General features: G+C 43.4%; 1 protein-coding gene across 1 annotated transcript in view; it reads right to left on the bottom strand.

Moving 5' to 3' along the window:
- clpb (ClpB family mitochondrial disaggregase) overlaps window positions 1–19577 on the bottom strand; it is a 165497-nt gene that overhangs the window by 22325 nt on the left and 123595 nt on the right. Inside the window, exon 8 of the mRNA XM_069892197.1 lies at window positions 18892–18969. Coding sequence (XP_069748298.1) covers window positions 18892–18969 — 78 coding nt within the window. The remainder of the gene's footprint in view (window positions 1–18891; window positions 18970–19577) is intronic.

Genomic DNA, 19577 nt, shown 5'->3' with positions numbered 1-19577 from the left:
TACACTTTAAGTAAGGCATTATTTAAGGTGGTATGCGAATAGGAATAAAATGTGAACCACTGTGGAGTACAGCAGAGCGAGGCTCCTCATCCAATGCGTTGAACAAATTTCCTCTCTGAGCTAGTCCCATTTGCCTACATTTGGCCCATATCCCCTCTGAACATTTCCTAACTAGGTACCTGCGTCAACATCTTCTAGATGCTGTAATGTACCTGCCTCGACCTCTGTGTGAAAATACCCCCCCCCTCACTTTAAATCTATGGGGGTTGGTGGTAGAAGAAGATGATATAATTGGGACATTTCAAAGACTTACATCAAACTTTTTCTTTCCACTCACATATAACCTAAGTATTCCCTATCCCTTTGGTGCTCTGTGATTAGTAAGGGATTACTTAAGGTGGTATGTGACTGGGGGAGTCACGTGATGCAGAGTAGGGGGTAGACATGATTCTCAGAGCTCCCGAGATAACAAGTGGAAATAGTCAAAAAACAGCCAGAAAAACTACAGAAAAGACGGCTAGAAGTTGTTTACAACTTGTAGATATGGGGAAGAAAGTAAAAAAAGACAATCCAGAAAGAAACAGCGACCCCAGGGCAGCACAAAGACTAGGAGAGATGGCCTCATGGCAAAGAGGATAGCAGGGCCTGTTCGAGGCACCTGTGTGAAGAAAAGAATGACCTACCTGCTCAAGATGCCGAGTTGGAGGCCAATGGGACCCGCTTGTCGGCAGGCCCAGGGAAGAGAGCAGGCATGTCAGTGGGAGAGCCCATGCCTCCACTTCAAGGTGAGACCCGCATGAGCCGACAGGAATGGGCTGAGAGAGGTGGCGAGAGGGAGAGCATTGGAGGGGAGGCGTTGTCGGCAACCCCGGAGCAGCCCTGTGAGCAACAGAAGCGACGAGGCGGTGGCAGCGATGCGAGTGGCTGCGGTGGGAGCAACAGTGAAGATTGCAGAGGTGGGAGTAGCGATGGTGGCGACTGCGATGGCCCCGTGGGTGGTGGCAAGCATGGGCAGAGAGGGAGAGACTGTGGAGGAGGACCAGGGTGTGCTGGGAGAATGGCCTTACCTGCATCCTGAAGGCAGCAGAGGCTTCGAAGTGGAGGTGGGGGCAAGGTCAGCAGTGATGACGGCAGCAGCCAGGCTTCAGGAGGCAGCTTAAGGAGCAAGAAGGGAAGAATGTCTGACTGGGAGGCCTGTCATCACAGGCAAGAGAGAGGAAGAGAACAGGGAGGGGAGAAGGAGGGGCTCAGGGCCCTCCATGGAAAACATCAGTGGTTGAGGCCTTCAAAAAAAGACTGAGGAATATTTTAAAAGATTTAACATCAGAAATAGGGGAATTCAGGAGGGTCTCAGGGGAGGTATCTGGAAGGGTAAATATGGTGGAAGAGAGGGTCAATGAGAAGGAGGACAATATAGAAAGCTTAGAGAATGATGGAGACATGGAGGTAAAGGACATGCCAAAGATTTGGGATGAATTAGATATGTTAGAAAACCCTTATTGGAGAAATAATATAAAAATTGTAGGACTGAAAGAGAAGGAGGGGAAAGGTGGATCCCTGAGATAATGGGAATGAAAAGGGGAGAGGAACTTCAGGTGGAAGGGGCCTATTGGTCCCCCTTCCTCAAACCAGGACTAGGACAGAGACCCCATTCAGTCCTCATAAGACTCTGGGCTTACCAAGATAGAGAACAAATCCTGTTAATGGCAGTGGTGGGCGCAGAACAAAGAGGCCTGTTAGAAGTTGGGGGGGGGGGAGGTTCTTTTTTTCCCAATATAAGTGTAGAATGGAAGGAATTTGATACAGCAAAAAAACTTTTAAAAAATAAAGGTTTTGGGTTTCTATTACTATATCCAGCGACTTTAGAAGTGTTCCTGCCTGGGGAGAAGTTTTTTTTCCCAGAAGCTAGAGGCAGCGAAATTTGCTAAGAGCCTAGTTGCAGCCCAGGAGGATTCCCAAGTAATGATAAAGAGATGGTGGGTTAATGATAGGAAGGGATCTGGCTGTACATAATGTATATATAATTATATTAGAAAAAGTGGTTACAAAGGTTGTAAGTTTATAAAGGAAAGGTACGGGGAGCAGCTTTGCGGTAGCAGAGGAGAGGTCTGATGGGTACCATGAGCACACTGCAGATTGGAGGGGGAGGTGGCACCTGTGTAGGGGATAGGGGTACTGGGAAGGGTAAGAGTGGAGTGGGGGAAAGAGGGGAAGGAGAAAGGACGTGTGGGGGTTTTTATGTATTCTTTTGAATTTTTGGTTTTGTCAATTTGTTTAGGTTTCGTTTTGCACATGAGTGTCTGCGCCAAGAGTCGACACAAGACAAAAAAGACATAAGGGACGGAAGGTAAGTATTGGAGGACAGGAAGGGAGAGGAAGATAACAAGGCACTGGGGTGATGGGTAAAATAATTAAGTTTATGTTTTACTGTAAACAGGTTAAATGGGACAATTAAGAGAAAGAGTCTTGGCACACCTTAAGATGCATCAGGCAGTCGTAGTGTTCCTGCAGGATACCCATCTTACGAATCAGGAACATTCCAATTTAAAAAGGGGATGGGTAGGTCAGGTAGCAATGTCCTCCTTCAAGGGGAGTGGCAATCCTAATAGGAAAGAATGTTCCAGTAACAATCCAGAGGGGTGGGTGGGTGGTTGCTATACACTGAATTTCAATGATGAAAAATTTATACAAGATATATCCTTGAAAGTATCGGGGGGGGGGGAGGAGAGAATATATTGATTAGAGGGGATTTCAATTTTTGTCTGGATCCAGTCATAGATAAGTCACCCAAGAAAGTGACAAGGGCAAGGAGGCAAAGTCAACCCTGGCCTTCATGAAAGATTTCAATCTCTAGACACTTGGAGAAGGCAGAATTTGAGAGAAAGGTATTACTCCTTTTACTCGAGGCAACACGATTCCAACACTAGAATTGATTATTTTTCTTGGAATAAGCCCAGTTGGAAAGTACAATAGTGGAGACTGAGTACGTGGCTTGGCTGCTGTCAGACCATTCACCCTGACTTTGTCCACTAGAATGCCAGATAAGCAGGCTACAGCGTACAGATGGTGCCTAAATCTACTGCTTTTGGGAAAGCCAGAATTTTGTAGCTTTATCAGATCTCAGATAGAACTGTTCTGTGAGATGAACTGGCCCTCTACAGACAACAATTTTTTTTAATTTGGGACACGTTGAAGGCTTATTTAAAGGGCCAGATGATTGCATTAAAGGGATAAAAAGGGGATACATGAGGGAAATTAATAATTTGAAACAGGACATACTTCAATTGGAAAAAGATTATCAAAGATCAGGGTCTGAGAAAAAATACAGGGATTTAGTGAATAAAAAGCTCAAATACAATACATTGCAGACATAAAAAAATAAAGAAGCCAATCTTAAGATCGAGGCAACAGTATTATGAGCTGGGGAAAAGGGCTATAAAGTCTTGTTCTAGCAGGTGAGAGTGGAAGAGGTCTCAAGGACAATTAATATGATTCAAACGGGGAAGGCAAGATTTCATATAAACCAAAAGAAATAAATGATGTAATTATTAAGTTCTATAAAGAACTGTATAAATCAGAATCGGTGGGTGGACCCTGCCAAAATATATGATCTTTTGCTTTCATTGGAACTACCAAATTTGGATCAGGAGGATTGAGAGGAGTTAGTGCTCCTCTCTCTAGAGAGGAGAGCGAACAAACTCTGACCACTCTGCAGGTGGGTAAATCACCGGGAAAGGATGGTTTCCCGTAAAATTTTATAGAAAATTCAAAGACCTTTTAATGCCCCTCCTTATGAAGGTGGTGGATCAGGCAGCAAAGACACATGCCCTCCCTGAGTCTTTTTCAACTGCAATCATTACGGTGATCCCGAAAAAGGATAGGGATCCATTGAAACCCTCCTCCTTTTGGCCTATATCACTATTGAATGTAGATTATAAAATTATAGCAAAAGCATTGGGCAATAGATTGGTGAAACATCTGCCAAAATTAACAAACCCAGTTCAGGCTGGATTTGTTCAAAAGAGGAAATCAGCAGATAGTATAGCTAGATTGCTCAGTATAATACACCTGGCACAGTTGGGGGGAGGACCTCGGAGTATCCTTGGATGCGGAGAAGGCCTTTGATAGATTAGAGTGGGATTTTCTGTTTAATACACTGGAGAAATTTAGACTGGGTCAAACATTTATCAATTGGGTAAGAACATTCTAAGTAGATCTAGTAGGCAGGGCTGCCCACTGTCCCCAGTTCTGTTCATATTAGCTATTGAACCCCTGGCAGAAACAATTCAGCATGATCCAGACATAAAGAGGTTCAAGGTGGGCCAGAAAATCAACCTTTTTGTTGATGATGTGTTAGTGTATTTTGACAGAAGCTGGGAAGCCATTGGCCAGACTAAGGACCATAATGGAGGATTACAGGGTCTGGATAAAAGTGAAATTATGCCTTTGTCAAAAGATTGTAGACCCTATCAATGGGAAAGTCAATTCAGCTGGCAGCAGGAAGGCATTAAATATGTAGGAATAAGAGTGGATAAAAACTTAGACTATATATAAATTAAATGATCTCCCTTTGCTCTGGAAGATCGAAGAGGACCTGGCTGGATGGAAACCTCTGCCCATTACGTTGGTGGGCAGTTAACTGTGTAAAAATGAAGGTGATGCCAAGACTACAATATCTTTTCCAAACGCTGCCCATTTTGTTGCAGATGAGGACTAAAGGAGCAGTCTTCTGCTTTCTTCAATTAAGATCTTTCCTGTGACCAATAATGACTCTACCTGACTGTAGTGAAATGGAGACTCTAATTTGAAAGGGGATTGTGTGTAAATTTATCTCTAGGATGTATTATAGAATCCAAAGTGAAGGCCCGAAACCTGGCTTACATCGGTCAAGGGAAAGATGGGAGTCAGACTTGGGCATAACAATTGATGAATGATGGTGGGAAGATTTGTGTTTGAATAACCTGATGGGAATTATTAATGCCAGACACATGCTGGTGCAATATAATTTCTTGCATCAGTTATACCGCATAACGATAAAATGACTCAAGTCAAATCCAGAAATTTCAGAAATGTGCTTTAGGTGTAGTGTGGAGGTTGGAAACTTTGTCCACTCCACCTGGCTGTGTACAAGTGTAAGATCCTTCTGGGAAGACCTGGGGGACACTCTGAAAAAAATTACAGAGGTGGATTTTCCATAGGATCTGGAGTTGTACCTTCTAGGAGACATTGGAGAAGTACAGTTTAAACTGTCCAAACACTAAATTCAGTTTGTAAAAGTCACCTTGTCAGTAGCCAGGAATTGTATAGCGGTTATGTGGAAGTCAAAACTCCCAGCTAAATATCGCACAATGAAATATGGAAATATAGGGTTGCATTCCCCTGGAGAAAATCACCAACAATTTATGGAAGAGATATGACACATTCATTGAAGTGTGGCAACCGTATCTGAGGCACATTGATGCACAGATATAATTCATACCCCCCCCCCTATGAATAAGAGAAGAGAAACAATCCGTCCCAGCAGGTAAAGGGTTAAGAATATGACATGGGGAATGTGGCGCAGATGATGTGTTTTATCCCTTACCCGTTTTTAATATCCGTGGTTCTCTAGCTTTGAGGTGGATCATTGTCTTTGCCGGTATTTAGGTGGTTTTTGGATATCTATATTTTTATATTTTGGTATTTGTATAATTTAAGGGATAGGGAGGGGAGGGGCAGGAGTAAGGAGAGGAAATAATCATTATTACGTGGAAAGAGAATGTAATATTTTGTCTATTGGATTTACATGAGTCTTTGGAAAATCAAAAGTAAAATATTCATAAAGAGTGGTATGTGAGTGGAAAGAAAAAAGTTTGAAAACCACTGACTTAGACACATGAATGTAAAGTCATGGGGGTTATGGGCTATGAGGTAGGGGTGGGGTAGGTTGATGAGCAGTTGGTTTATATGGGTGGAAACCACACTGTGGGTAGAAATGCCCATAATGTGCAGTGCTGTTCTGTGTTCTACGCATTCCACTTTTCGACTCCCCTACCCCTATCTCTTGATTTGATATACCCCAACAATGTCGAGAGGTCTTAAAGTCTGGAAGAATATAACCGTTACTTGGAACATTACAACACAGAAAAAGGCTCTTCAGCCTCTCCAGTCTGTGCTGAATTATTATTTTACCTTGTCCCACTGACCCACACCTAATCCATATCCTTCCATACCCTCCCACCCATGTACCTGTCCAAATCTTTCTTAAATTTTAAAATCAAGCCCGCATTCACCACTTAAGCTGGCAGCTCGTTTTATATTCCCACCACTCTCTGCGTGAATAAGTTTCCCATCATGTTCCCCCTAAACATTTCCCCTTTCACCCTTAACCCAGGTCCTCTGGTTTGTAACTCACCTCCCCTCAGTGGAAAAAAAGCCGACCTACATTTACTCTGTCTGTCCGCCTCATCATTTTTAATACCTTGATCAAATCTCCCCTCATCCTTCTACACTCCAGGGAATAAAGTCCTAATTGTTTATTTTTTCCCTGTCACTCAGTTCCTGAAGTCAAGACAACATCCTAGTAAATCTTCTCTGTACTCTTTCTAATTTATTGATACCATTTCCTGTAGTTGGGTGACTAAAACTGCACACAATACTCCACATTTCTTATACAATCACCATTGTCTTACACAACTTTACCCTAACAACCCAACTCCTACATTCAATGCTTTGATTTTTGAAGGTCAATGTGCCAAAAGCTCTCTTTACAACCACATCTTCTTGTAAAGCCACTTTCAGGGAATTCTGTATCTGTATTCCCAGATCCCTCTGTTCTACCACACTCAGTGCCCGACCATTCACTGTGTATGTCCTTTCTTGGTTTGTCCTTCCAAAGTGAAACACCTCACATTAAATTCCATCTGCCATTTTTTGCAGCTCATTTTTGCAGCTGATCCAGATCCTTCCTCTCTGCCAATTACAGGATGTCATTTTCAATCATGTTTTCAAATTGCTGGAAAGCATAATATTTTGTAGCTGAGAGTCCCATACTGAGAGGTGCAGCTGACATCTAAAATGTACAGGGCTTGGCTGCCAGCAGAAGGGAGCCATGGATGAGATGGGAGAAGAAGTGAGTGCAAACAGGTATAATGATCACATAAGGTTGTAAACATGCACCTCCGCATTCAAAGACATTTTCTTTCCTGCTCTTTTCAGACTTTTGAACAGAGGTCTTGTTAATAAAAGATGATGCTTTGCATTAATTAATTGTTGTAACACTATCCCATGCACTTTTATTTTTATTCTTGCACTAGATATCGTACTATGTGTAGATTGACTTGACTTGGAAAGCATGCAAAATAAAAATTTTCCACTGTGTTTTGGTACGCGTGACAACAAACCATTCATTTTGAGCCTTCCACCTTTCTATCTCCTCATTCATTAAAATGCTTCTTGAAACCTGCTTCCCTATGATGACAGGTGTGTGGCACAGACTAGAAGGGCTGAAGGGCCACTTTCTGTGCTATAGTGTTCTATAGTTTTGATTGATGATGTTTTACTGTGATGTGTCCTGGGTTGTTTTCCTGTGACGGTGTCATATGGAAAATAGCAATGTGTTAACTGTCCAGAGGGGTCGCCCTTGAGTATCATTCATCTGTATTGTTCATTGGCACGGTTGGTGTAGTGGTTAGCGCAACGCCTTTACAGCGCCAGTGAATGGGACTAGGGTTCAAATCCCACACTGTCTGTAAGGAGTTTGTACGTTCTCCCTGTGTCTGCGAGGGTTTTCCCCGCGGGTTCCAGTTTCCTCCCACAGTTCAAAATGTACCGGGGGTTGTAGGTTAATTGGGTGTAATTGGGTGGCAAGGGTGCGTGGGCCGAAATGGTCTGTTATTGCGCTATATGTCTAAACTTAAATTAAAAATAAATTTAAATTTAAAATTTAAATTCAGGGATGTGGTCATTGCTTCAAGGACAGAATTTAATGCCCCTCCCCAAATGCCCTGAGGGTAATCTCTCTTCTGAAATGAACATAAGAAATAGGAGCAGGAGTCGGCCATCCAGCCCGTCAAGCCTGCTCCGGCATTCAATAAGAACCTGGGTGATCCGACTGTGGACTCAGCTTCACTTACCTGCCTGTTCCCCATAACTCTTGAATCTTATCCACGTTCAATGAGGCAGGCTCTACTACTACCTTGGGCAGAAAATTCCACAGATTTATTCTTCTCTGGGAGAAGCAGCTCCTTCTCTATCTGCTCCCTGATTCTCCAAGTTCCAATCTCACCTGCCAGTGGAAACAACTTCCTTATTTCTAAATTATCTATTCCTTTAAAATATTTACAGATTTCACTAAGTTCCCCGGCATCCTTTGAAACATTAGTGAGTTGAGTAGTCCCAGGCAACTCAATCTCTCCTCATAACCTAAACATCTAATCTCCAGGACCAACCTGGCGAACCTCCTCTGCACCACCCCAAAGTCAATATCTTTTTCTCAAGTCAGGGATGGAGAACTACACGCAGTACTCCAGACGCAGTCTCACCAGTCACTTCTGCAGTTGAAGCAGGTCACCCATCTGCGTTTGGTCCACAGATTGGATGACTACTTTCCCTGAACATTTACACCCTGTTTGTAAACTTAAACTTCCTGCAGCCAACCATTTTATCTCCCCCACATACATCTGTCCTCAGCCTCATCCATGGTCAGGCAAATCCAAACATAAATTTGAGGAACAACACATCTTGAACAGCCTTAAACCCAACGCCATGAACAATGATTTATTTTTTCTAATTTCAGGTAAAAATAGCGCTGTCGTTGGTATGAACCCGGGAGAGTGGAGACACAGTGCTGCTCTGCAGGGTCCTACTGCGGGTTCGTGATGCGAACGGTTCCGTACAGGTTTTGAATAGCCCGTTAGAGGAGGTGACGGTGTTTGTCTTAACATTTTGTAAAGGTGGGGTCTGTCCCCAATTTGGAGACTCTGGGGGAGCAGCGGTCTGGTGCAGGGCACTAGAAACGGGAAGAAACATCACCTGTTGAGAAGATGAAGCCTGGATAATGACCCTACAGGAAGGTGACCATGGCAGAAGACCAGTGAGAAGCTCAGCAGCTGAAGGACACAAGGTGCAGGGTGTAGGCAACTTGGGGTTGAAGAACTCATACAAGCCATGGGCTGCTGGCGACTTGCGGTCGAAGGTCCCACACCAGAATGCGGGCCGCTGGAGACTGGCTCGTGGGAACCAGGTATTGTAACCAGGATCTGAGAGGGTGATGAGGGCTAGAAGGGCTACCGAAGGGCCTCGGGCACTGAAGTATTGGGAGATTTGGATCTGGAGCTCGGGTTGCTGAGCCTGTGCGGCTGCAGAGGCTGCGGGATTGCTGGAGGCGAATTCTCGGATATTCAGTGTCTCCAAAAGGACTCTTTTGCTTCTTGTTCTTGTATTATCTGGCAATGCTCATGGTGACTCTTTGCTTGATTTTACATCAGGCAAAACATGATGTTTATTGTGCATCTTACATTTTTTGTAAGATTACATGACAATAAAAGGAACCTTGGCTGTGTTCCCTCTAAGCTATGCGACTGCACAAATGTTCTGGGTGCGCGCAACTTGCACAACAGACAGGGTCCACGCAGTGTTTCCTTTGTGTGCGTGCATAGCTTAGAGGGAACACCGATCCCTTAAACCCCATCAGGTTCAGCTGCTCCCATCTCTACCTACTGCTGTACTTTTTTCTATGACTGTCCCCCTGCCCAGTGGTCCCTCCCTCTACCTGCTGCTCCACCTCTCCCACCTTCTGTCCAATACCCCTTCACATCTGTGCCCCTCCACCAGCTTCCTCCCCATTTTATAAACATAACATCACCTTTTATAACCTTACTTGATAAAGGGTCCTGCTCTGAAATGGTCCCCTCTATCTGTGCGTGCTGTCAGCCTGCTGAGTTACTCCAGCATTGCTTGCTTATGTATGGATAGACGTACTGGATAAAAGTTTTTACTGTACCTCAGCAGACGTGACAATAAATATAAACTTGAACTTGTGCACAAAAAGTTGGTGAGTGAAACTCAAAAGTCTGCAGACGCTGTGATGGTTGCAAATACACAAAATTGCTGTAGGAACTCAGCAGGTAACACAGTGCCCATAGCAGGTAAAGATATGCAGGAAAACCCCTAGTATCTGGAATTCAAGCAACCAGCAAAACAAAAATTAGGAAAATAAATAAGAATAAAATAATAGGTTAAAAATATGTAAGTTTAAACTTGTAAAAGTTCTCTAAAGTAACATATAAACCTTTGGTGAAGATGGGAGCAAATATTCTGCCGATGGAGGGCCTTGGTCATAGCAGCTGTTTGAATAAAGTTGTGTGAAGCAGCAATAGTGTCGCCCAAGATGAAGAGCAGGTTGATGTCACTCGCTGTTAGGGTGACTCTCTTAATAGAATTTTTTCAGACATACAGCACAATAAAAGGCCCTTTTGGCTCACATGTGCGTGCCGCCCAATTATACCCAATTGACCTACAACCCCTGGTATGTTTTAAACGGTGGTAGGAAACTGGAGCCTCCAGGGGAAACTCATGCAGACACGGAGGGAACGTACAAACTCCTTACAGATAGCGCGGGATTCAAATCCTGGTCCCGATCGCTGGTGCTGTAACAGCGTTGCGCTAACTGCTATGTTAACCATGCCTCCTTATTAAAGTGTCGCTTTATCCACGTTCAGTAGGATTGCCCCAGTCAGAGGCTTTATCTGTAAACTTGGGGAGGGGGGGAAAGGGTGTGGGGATTATAATGTTATTGTTTGTCTTTCGGGTGGCTCCGTGGAGAGGGTAGAACCTGCAGATGCAGTGACGGTTAAATGTTTTCAAAGAATGTGACTGAAAATAAAGTAAAATGCTTTAAGGTTAATATATATATGCAAGTGACGTTTGCTCAGTGTATCGGATTTTTGTCTTTTCTCTTTTGAACTGTTTATTCTTAATGCAGGCATATTAGTTAGGTATTGTAAGAATAAGTCTCAAGTCACCGGAAACTACACTTATCTGGCAGCTACCAATCCCCATAGGTGCCGGATACCAGGGGCTTTACTATATAACTGATGTTTCGGGTCTGAGCCCTTCATTGAAGTAGTTGGTGAGTGTCTGTTCTAGAAATGGGCAGCATAGCTAACGTAGCGGTTAGCGCAATGCTGTTACAGCACCAGCGTCGGGACCAGTGTTCGGATCCCACACTGTCTATAAGGAGTACATTCTCCCCATATCTGTGCGGGTTTTCCCCGGGGGCTCCAGTTTCCTCCCACCATTCAAGATGTACCGGGGGTTGTAAGTCAATTGGGTGTAATTAGGCTGCACGGGCTTGTGGGCTGAAATGGCCTGTTACCGTGCTGAATGTCTAAATAAATCTACTCCGCTAAGTGAAGCTGGGTAAGATTTCTATTTCTTTGTTACTTGAATAAAATCTCAGTCCAGTGATTCAATCCCAGTCCCTGACTATGGATGTATGAATATTAAACTGTGGCTGATCCAAAACTTTTCATTCTGAGTAAAGCTCCATGAATACTTCCAGCACAGAGATAGCAGGAGTCTGATACAGTGAAAGCTCTTCAATATCCCTTCAAACACTCCGGGCTATGATACTGGAGTCCGATCAGCATCTGTGCATTCTATCAATTGTCAGTGCCAGGCGACTGGAAAAGAGAGTGTGGAGAGGTTATAATGTTGCATGCAGCTGCTCGCATCTTAATTGGGTTTAGAATTCAGATTGATATTGCTGAGTTCCCATAGCAATATCTGTCCTGACACTGATATCTTCTCCCGCAAGACTGTGGAATGGAAGACCATAAGACGTAATAGCAGAAACAGGCTATTCAGCCCATTGAGGCTGCCCCGCCATTCAATCATGAGCTGATCCATTTTCCCCACTCAGTCCCACTGCTCGGCCTTCTCCCCATAACCTTTGATGTCCTGGCTCATCAAGAATCTTGGCCTCCACATCCTCCTGTGGCAACAAATTTCACAGATTCACCACCCTCTGGTAAAGAAATTCCTTCACATCTCTGCTCTAAGCAGAAGCCCTTCAATCCTGAAGGAGATGGAAAACAACCTTTCTACATCTTCTCAGTCTACCCCTTTCTAGATTCAAATGAGTACAGGACAAGAGGTGTCAAACATTTCAGGCCTGGGCCCTTCATTAGGTATAGCAGGGATAGCAGAGGGCAAGCAGCGAGAGACGAAGGGGTGCATTTCCTTTTTTAATATGGCCATGAAACTGCATGGAAACAAGTCATTAATCAACTGAGCCCAGTTCTTGTGTCCCTCCTCCTCCATCTCACTCAATTCCAGCTCCTTTCCCAACCCCCAATGTCTCCTTTCCTGTAGCCCTTACTCTCCTTCCCTTGTGTATATTGGATTGAATTGCTTATTGTCATGTTTTCCGGATTCAGCCAAAAGCTTAGTTTTGTGTGCTATCTAGGCAAGTCATCCCATACTTAAGTAGAGTGCAGTGTTCCAGTAAGTCAGAGTGCAAGGTACGGTGATTCAAAGGTAAAGTTTCAGATATAGAGAAAAGGACAATTAAAAGCAATGCAAGAGCATCATATTTTACAGAACAGATCCAGGGTTGAGACTTTATAAGACAATGGTGAGATCTCACGGAGTATTGAGAGCAGTTTTGGAGTCCTCATTTAAGAAAGGATGTGCTGGAGAAGTTGGAGATGTTTCAGAGGAGGTTCACAAGGATGATTCCGGGAATGAAAGGGTTATTAAGTGAGGCGTATTTGACAGCTCTTGGGGGGGTGGGGGGGTGGAAGAATCTCATTGAAATATTTCAAATGCTGAGAACACAGAGGGAGTAGATAGAGAAACATTGTTCCCCAAGGTGGAAGAGTATTGGATTAAAGGGTGTAACTTCAGGATTGAAGGGCATCTGCTTAGAACAGAGATGTGGAAAAATGTCTTTAGCCAGAGGGTGGCGAATCTGTGGAATTTGTTGCCACAGGCAACAAATCATTAGGTATGTTAAAAGTAGAGATTGATAGGTCTTGATTACCCAGGGCATCCAAGGTTATGGGGAGAAAGCCGGGCAGTGGGGCTGAGTGGGGAAATGGATCAGCACATGAATGAATGGATGGGCAGACTCGATGGGCTGAAGAGCTTGCTTCTGCTTCTATGCCTCATGGTGTTATCTAAAGGTCTGATTACAGTAGAAAAGAAAATGTCCTTGAACCTGGCTTTATTCAAGCAATACTTTCCTATGCAGTTGCAGGAGATACAAAATGGCCGAAAGGGTTGGCAAGGTCATGATATGGCAAAAGGGCCTATCTCTGTCTCTGCATCTTGTCCCTTTCCGATATGCAAGATCCAAAAGCCCCTTCAGGTGAAGTAGTGACTTTTACACTTCTTCCAACCTCATATGTTGTCTTCAAAGAAGATTCCCTCTGCAATGGGGGCAACCAAATAGAAATTAGATGTCCTGTTGAAGGGCGCAAGCCCAAACACTTTACCCCCCATAGACGCTGCGTGACCTGCTTGAGACCTTTCAGCACATTTGTGCATTGATATGGATGTCCACTTGCCTGCCAGCTTGCTCCCACCCAGGCTTATCTTTTTGGTCGCTTGTCGCACTGTTCCAATGAGGCCCAACATACATTTGAGGAACAGAACCTCATATTCTCTCTGGGCATGTTTCAACCTTTGGAAATTAATGTTGAATTCAACTAATTCAAATTATTTGTTTTGTTCTGTATCAGAGTTCAATAATAATTTAGTTTTACTCTCCCTTGAACCCACTCTGCAGGTAACCTCGACTGTCTATTGGAGTTGAAGAAGAAAATCTGCAGGTTGAGTGCAACACACCAAAGTGCAGCAGGCCACGCAGCATCAATGACGAAGGGCTCAGGCCTGAAACATTGGTCATCTTTTACTTCCTAAGACTGCTGTGTGACCTGCTGAGTTTCTCCAGCATGTTTGAGTGTTATAATTGACTGTCTCTTGCTGCAGCATGGCTCTTCTCTTTGTACCACGTATAAACTCGCACTCATCGACAGGATTGAGTACTGGGCATCTTTTGGTTATGTGGAAGGTAACATACTGCTGGGTGGAACTCAGCAGGTCGAGCAGCATCTGAGAGAGAAAAATAAAATGTTGTCCTTTTCGGCGACAACCCTTCCAATCCAAAATATCACAAGAACATAAGAAATAGGAGCAGGAGTCGGCCATCTGGCCCATCGAGCCTGCTCTGCCATTCAATAAGATCATGGCTGATCTGATGAGAGGCTCATCTCCACCTACCTACTTTTCACCATATCTCTTCATTCCTAAACTATGAAAAGATCTATCTAACCTTGTCTTAAATATATTTACTGAGGTTGCCTCCACTGCTTCAATGGACAGCTGTAGAGTGGATTTTGGACGGGCACGTGACCTCTCTGCCGGGAACCAGGTGGGAGTGTCAATTGTGCAGGGTCACGTGACCTCTGCGGCTAGAACCTGGTGGGAGTGTGGATTGTGCAGGGTCACGTGACTTCTGTGTCGAGAACCTGGAAGTCATCTCACCTGCCAATCACGGTTGGACTCTGCCCACCCATTAGAGCACACCTGACCAATGGCCCCTTTAATCACCCAGTGATTACCTGGGCCGGACCCTCCAGTTTGGTGTACTATAAAGTCCACCACGTGCAGAAAATCTTTCTCTTTTGATCTTTGGTCCTGAGATGATCCCTGCTGTGGACAACACTGGACGAATCGCTGGTAAAGAGAGCATTACAGAGAGATCGGGGCTGTTGTATGCTGTTATGGTTGAAGACATAATCTGAGCCATGCCCATGTTAGACAAGGAATGGTTATGATAAGTCTGTATCAATAGTTGCTAGTATCAATAGTATTAAGTCCGATGTGACTGGGTTTTATTGTGCTTGTAAGAGTGGAAGCAGTTACTAATATCGAGAGTGTTACGTCATATGTGACTGCTTACATTGTGTTGTGTGGTTGAGAATACTTCTGCGTGTTATCCCTGTTGCGATCCCTGACGTGTGTTTCAATAAGGATTATTTCTGCATTCAGCATGTCTCCAGGCCCACTATTTTTTGAACCCACCGAACTTCTGCCTTCCCACACAACAGCAAAATCACCACCCTCTTGGAAAAGCAGTTCCTTCTCTTCTCCATCCCAAATCTACTACCCTGGATCTTGAGGCTCTGTCCCCATGTCTGGTCTTCCCTACCAATGGAAACAACTTACCTTCCTCTCTCTTTTGTATGCCTTTCATAATTTTATAAATTTCTATACGATCCCCTCTCACTCAGCGAGTACTGTTGTCAGCCGTTATTTTGGGTGACATGGTTAGCGTAACGCTGTAACAGCACCAGCAATTGAGACTGGAGATCAAATCCCGTGCTGTCTGTAAGGAGTTTGCATGTTCTCCCCGTGTCTGTGTGAGTTTTCTCTGGAGACTCCTCCCACTGTTCAAAACGTACAGGGGGTCGTACGTCAATTTGGCGGCACGGGCTTGTGGGCCAAAGCCTGTTACTGTGCTATAGGCCTATATTTAAAATTTAAATAAAATTAAATGATCTCCCATGGTTGCTGCTCAATCGGCTGAGATCCCCCCCAAGCAGGCTGATATTTGCTCCAGATCCCAGCGTCTGCAGTCTCCTGTCTGTTTCCATACGCAGGTGTTTGGGTGTAAGAAGAACCAGGGGGGAGATGGGAGTCAGCAGAAAGAGAGTTGAAAAGAACCACAGTCTGCACAGAGTGAAGGAGTGACTCTCAAGTAAGAGCTCAGACAAAGTGCTGGCATGGTATGATGCACCGATGAGCTCTTGCGCTGTGACACATTACAAGTTGTGGGCCCTCGACAATTCGACAACTCTGCCCAAAAAGAAGACATCGCTTGTGAAATACAAAAACGTCAGCTGCTGGAACCTTGAGTGGACAAAGAGAAGATGGAGGGACACAGTGGGTCAGGTAGCATCCGTGGGGAGAAATGGACAGTCAATGTTTTGGGTCAGCACCCTTTAGAACACAGAACATTACAGCACAGTACATGCCCTTCAGGCCATGATGCTTTGCTACTATGTAAACTTACTCCACAACAATCTAACCCATCCTTCCCACACACCCACAACCTTCTATGTTTCTTACACCAGGACATTTTCTTGCACATTTCAGTGAGATTAAAGTGAGAAGATGTAAAAGGGGAGGGGGGCTGATGAAAGGACAACAAGAGTTGACAGGGTACTGGACAGGTGAAGATGTGGAGAGGTGAAGCGACAGGTATGGAGAAGACCACTGGGGAAGGGCGAAAGGTCAGAGTGAAAATTGAGAGCAGGATCAGATAAAGGAGATGGAAACAGTGGAATCGGATTGGGGAGGGGGGATGAGGGGATAATTAAAATTGGAAAATGTTTAATGCTGTTTGATTAAAGGTTGTTCAGGAGGATATGATGAGGATTGGTAGCGGTATTTAAAATTATGAGGGGTATAGATAGAGTAAATGCAACAAATTAAGAGAAATTCTCAATTTAAGTGGGATTAAATATTTAGGTATCAAGGTAGAAAACAACCTGCAGAATTTATACAAGTTGAATTATCCTTCCTTGCTTCAGAAAATTGAGGATGATGTTAATAAATGGGTGACCCTCTAAATTGGTTGGAAGGGTCAACTGTATTAAAATGAATGTGCTGCCGAGAGTACAATATTTCTTTCAAAGTTTGCCTGCTCCTAGACCTCGGACATTCTTTCAAAGCCTTAATAAATGCATCAGGAAGTTTCTGTGGAAAAGTAAGCCTTCCAGAGTCTCTATTGATAAATTAACTTGGAAATATAAATTGGGAGGATTAACGGTCCCGGATTTCAAAAAATACTTTTGGGCAACCCAACTGAAGTTTGTCACCTCCCTCTTTAATGGAGGACACAAATTTTCATGGGTAAACTGGAGTTGCATAAGGTTGGTGAGAGGATAGCAGACAACCTTATATATAAATAGAATTTTAAATTAATATCTGGCACTAAGATTCCTATTAAAGCATATAATTATAACTAGGAATAAAATTAATGGTCAAATTGGGGATGGGTGGGGGATCTTTCACCTAAAGCACCCCTGGCTCAAAATATGTTCATTCCATTAACAATTGATAATAAAATCCTGGACACTTGGTCCCAGAGAGGGGTCAAAAGTATTGAGGATTGTTGTAAGCAGGGACAATTTATGACATTTGAGCAAATTAGGAATAAATATGGAAATTTAAATACTTTTTTTTCTGCTATTATCAGTTAAGATCTTATTTAAGGGACAAATTAGGTCCAGCACTAACCTTACCACAGTGTATAGACACTCTGATTCGAAAGGGGAACACAAAAAAATTATTTCAAAAATGTGTTCCTTACTTCAGGTGGGAACCCCTAAACAAGGGCTTGATAAATCAAGACAAAAGTGGGAATTAGATTTGGGTATAGAAATGGATCCATTTTGTTGGTCCAACAGCATGATCAATGTCATGATCAATATCGGCTGGTGCAATTATAAATTTACATAAATACCAATCAGAAATATCAGACCAATGTTTTCGATGTAGTTAAGAAATAGGTACTTTCTTGCATTCAACATTGTCAAGCCCTGGGATGATTTGGGTAATCTCCTGGGAAAACAAAATTTCTGGGATTCCATATCCTCAGCTACCTGAATTATTTTTATTGGGGAATTAAGAAGACACAAGACCTAAAATGAGGTGGTCGAAATATCAATTAAAATTCATTAAGCTCACTTTTTAACAGTGGCCAGGAAAGGTAACTTGGAAATCTGATCCTCCAAAAAGGTTTAGCCCGCTGGAAGATAGAAATGCGTCATTGTGTTTCCCTGGAGAAGATCATCTATAACCTCAGAAAAAGGTAGGATGTACTTTTAAGAATGTAGAATTCATACCTAAGGTACATTGGGGCAAATTTTTAAACGATTCCCTCCTCCTGTCTCTTCCCCCCCCCACCCCCCAAGTGCTCACAACACCAAGGACCCTCGATAAGCCAGGTTATTTGTCCCTTGATGGGAGTGGATCTGGGGTGAGGCCAATCTTTTCTTTTCCTTATTCTTTCTCTTTTCTTACTTTTTCTTTTCTTTTGTTTCTTGGGAGGGTGGGGTTCCTTTTATTTTGTTCTTCTTTCTCTCTATTATCTCTCTATTCTCCTTTTCTCCCTTTGGTTCAATGTGGACATTGAATTTGCATTTCTGTAGTATTACTGTCATTTTTCTTTCTTTATAATAATTGAATCACACGTGGACTCTTCTCACTTTCTTTAATATCGACATGCGGATCAAAATTTGTATTATTTTGTTATATTATGGATATTGATATTTTACTTTTTGATTATTCTTTGTTCTGACTGCATGTTGATTTAAAATTCTCAAAATAAAACATTTTTAAAAAAAGATAGTGTAAATGTAGAAATGCTTTTTCCACTGAGGGGAGGTGAGATACAAACCAGATGACATGGGTTAAGGGTGAAAGGGGAAAGGTTTAGGGGAAACTTCTTCACACAGAGGGTGGTGGGAGTGTGGAATGAGCTGCCATCTGAGATAGTGAATGTGGGCTTAATTTTAACATTTAAGAACAATTTGGACAGGTACGTGGATGGGAGGGGTACGGAAGGCTTTGGACTGGATAAAAGTCAGTGGGACTCGGCAGATTAATAGTTTGGCACAGACTAGAAAGGCCGAAGGGCCTGTTTTCTGTGCTGCAACATTCTATGGTTCCCTGCACGTAAAGAATGTTGGTGGGGGGGACAGGACGAGAAGGCGTGAAAGGGTTAAAAGCTTCTGGGCTCTGTTGTCCTGTTTGCTCACATTGGCTCAGGGCTGCAATCAGAAGAGCTTCCTCCAGCAAGCAGTAAATGACTTCAGCATCATTTAATTTAACAATTACCAATTCCAGATGACCCAAGAAAAAGGAAGACCAGTGGGTGCTCATCGTCTGCCCAACCATTTTCCTTCCTTCGGATAGCTGTATTTAAAAGAAAAGAGAAGGGGGATTGAGAACAACAGAAAAGGTACACACACACACATATATCTGTGTATATATTATATATATATATATATATATTACACACAGATATATAAAAAATATCGATTCTTTTCCTGCTCCCTACAATTATCACTAAGTATACACGATGTTATAGCATCTTCATCCCACGCAATAGAGGCACCAGCAACCATTAGTCCATCAGAGATTTCATTAAGGAGCAGGACCCAGGAGAAGCCAAATTGAGTTTGTATGGATCTCATGAGCCTGCCCTCCCAGTTATGCGGATGAACTGTGCGGTGTCTGGCGAAGCACGCAGTGTTGCCAAGGAGACGGGATCGACAGAGGGTGGGGGGGAGAAGTAAAGGGCGCAGACGCACGCGCACACAACAAAGTCACCGTCGCAATCTGCTCACGGGGAGATTATTAATGATAATAAAAATGACTCCCCTGAAATTTGCTTTCTGTGTTTCGTGAAAGGACATAAGCCCAAGTTCAGGGTGACTCTACTCCACCCACCCCAGCTGTGTGCACAAAATCCAATTTTGAAAAACCTGAAATGCTTGAATAATAGCCTTGATTGGATTACT

Source organism: Narcine bancroftii, chromosome 7 (genome assembly GCF_036971445.1).
Source record: "Narcine bancroftii isolate sNarBan1 chromosome 7, sNarBan1.hap1, whole genome shotgun sequence".
In the NCBI taxonomy this organism is placed as follows: domain Eukaryota; kingdom Metazoa; phylum Chordata; class Chondrichthyes; order Torpediniformes; family Narcinidae; genus Narcine; species Narcine bancroftii.
The sequence above is the reverse complement of the archived record's forward strand: the minus strand, read 5'-3'. Positions and strand labels throughout refer to the sequence as shown.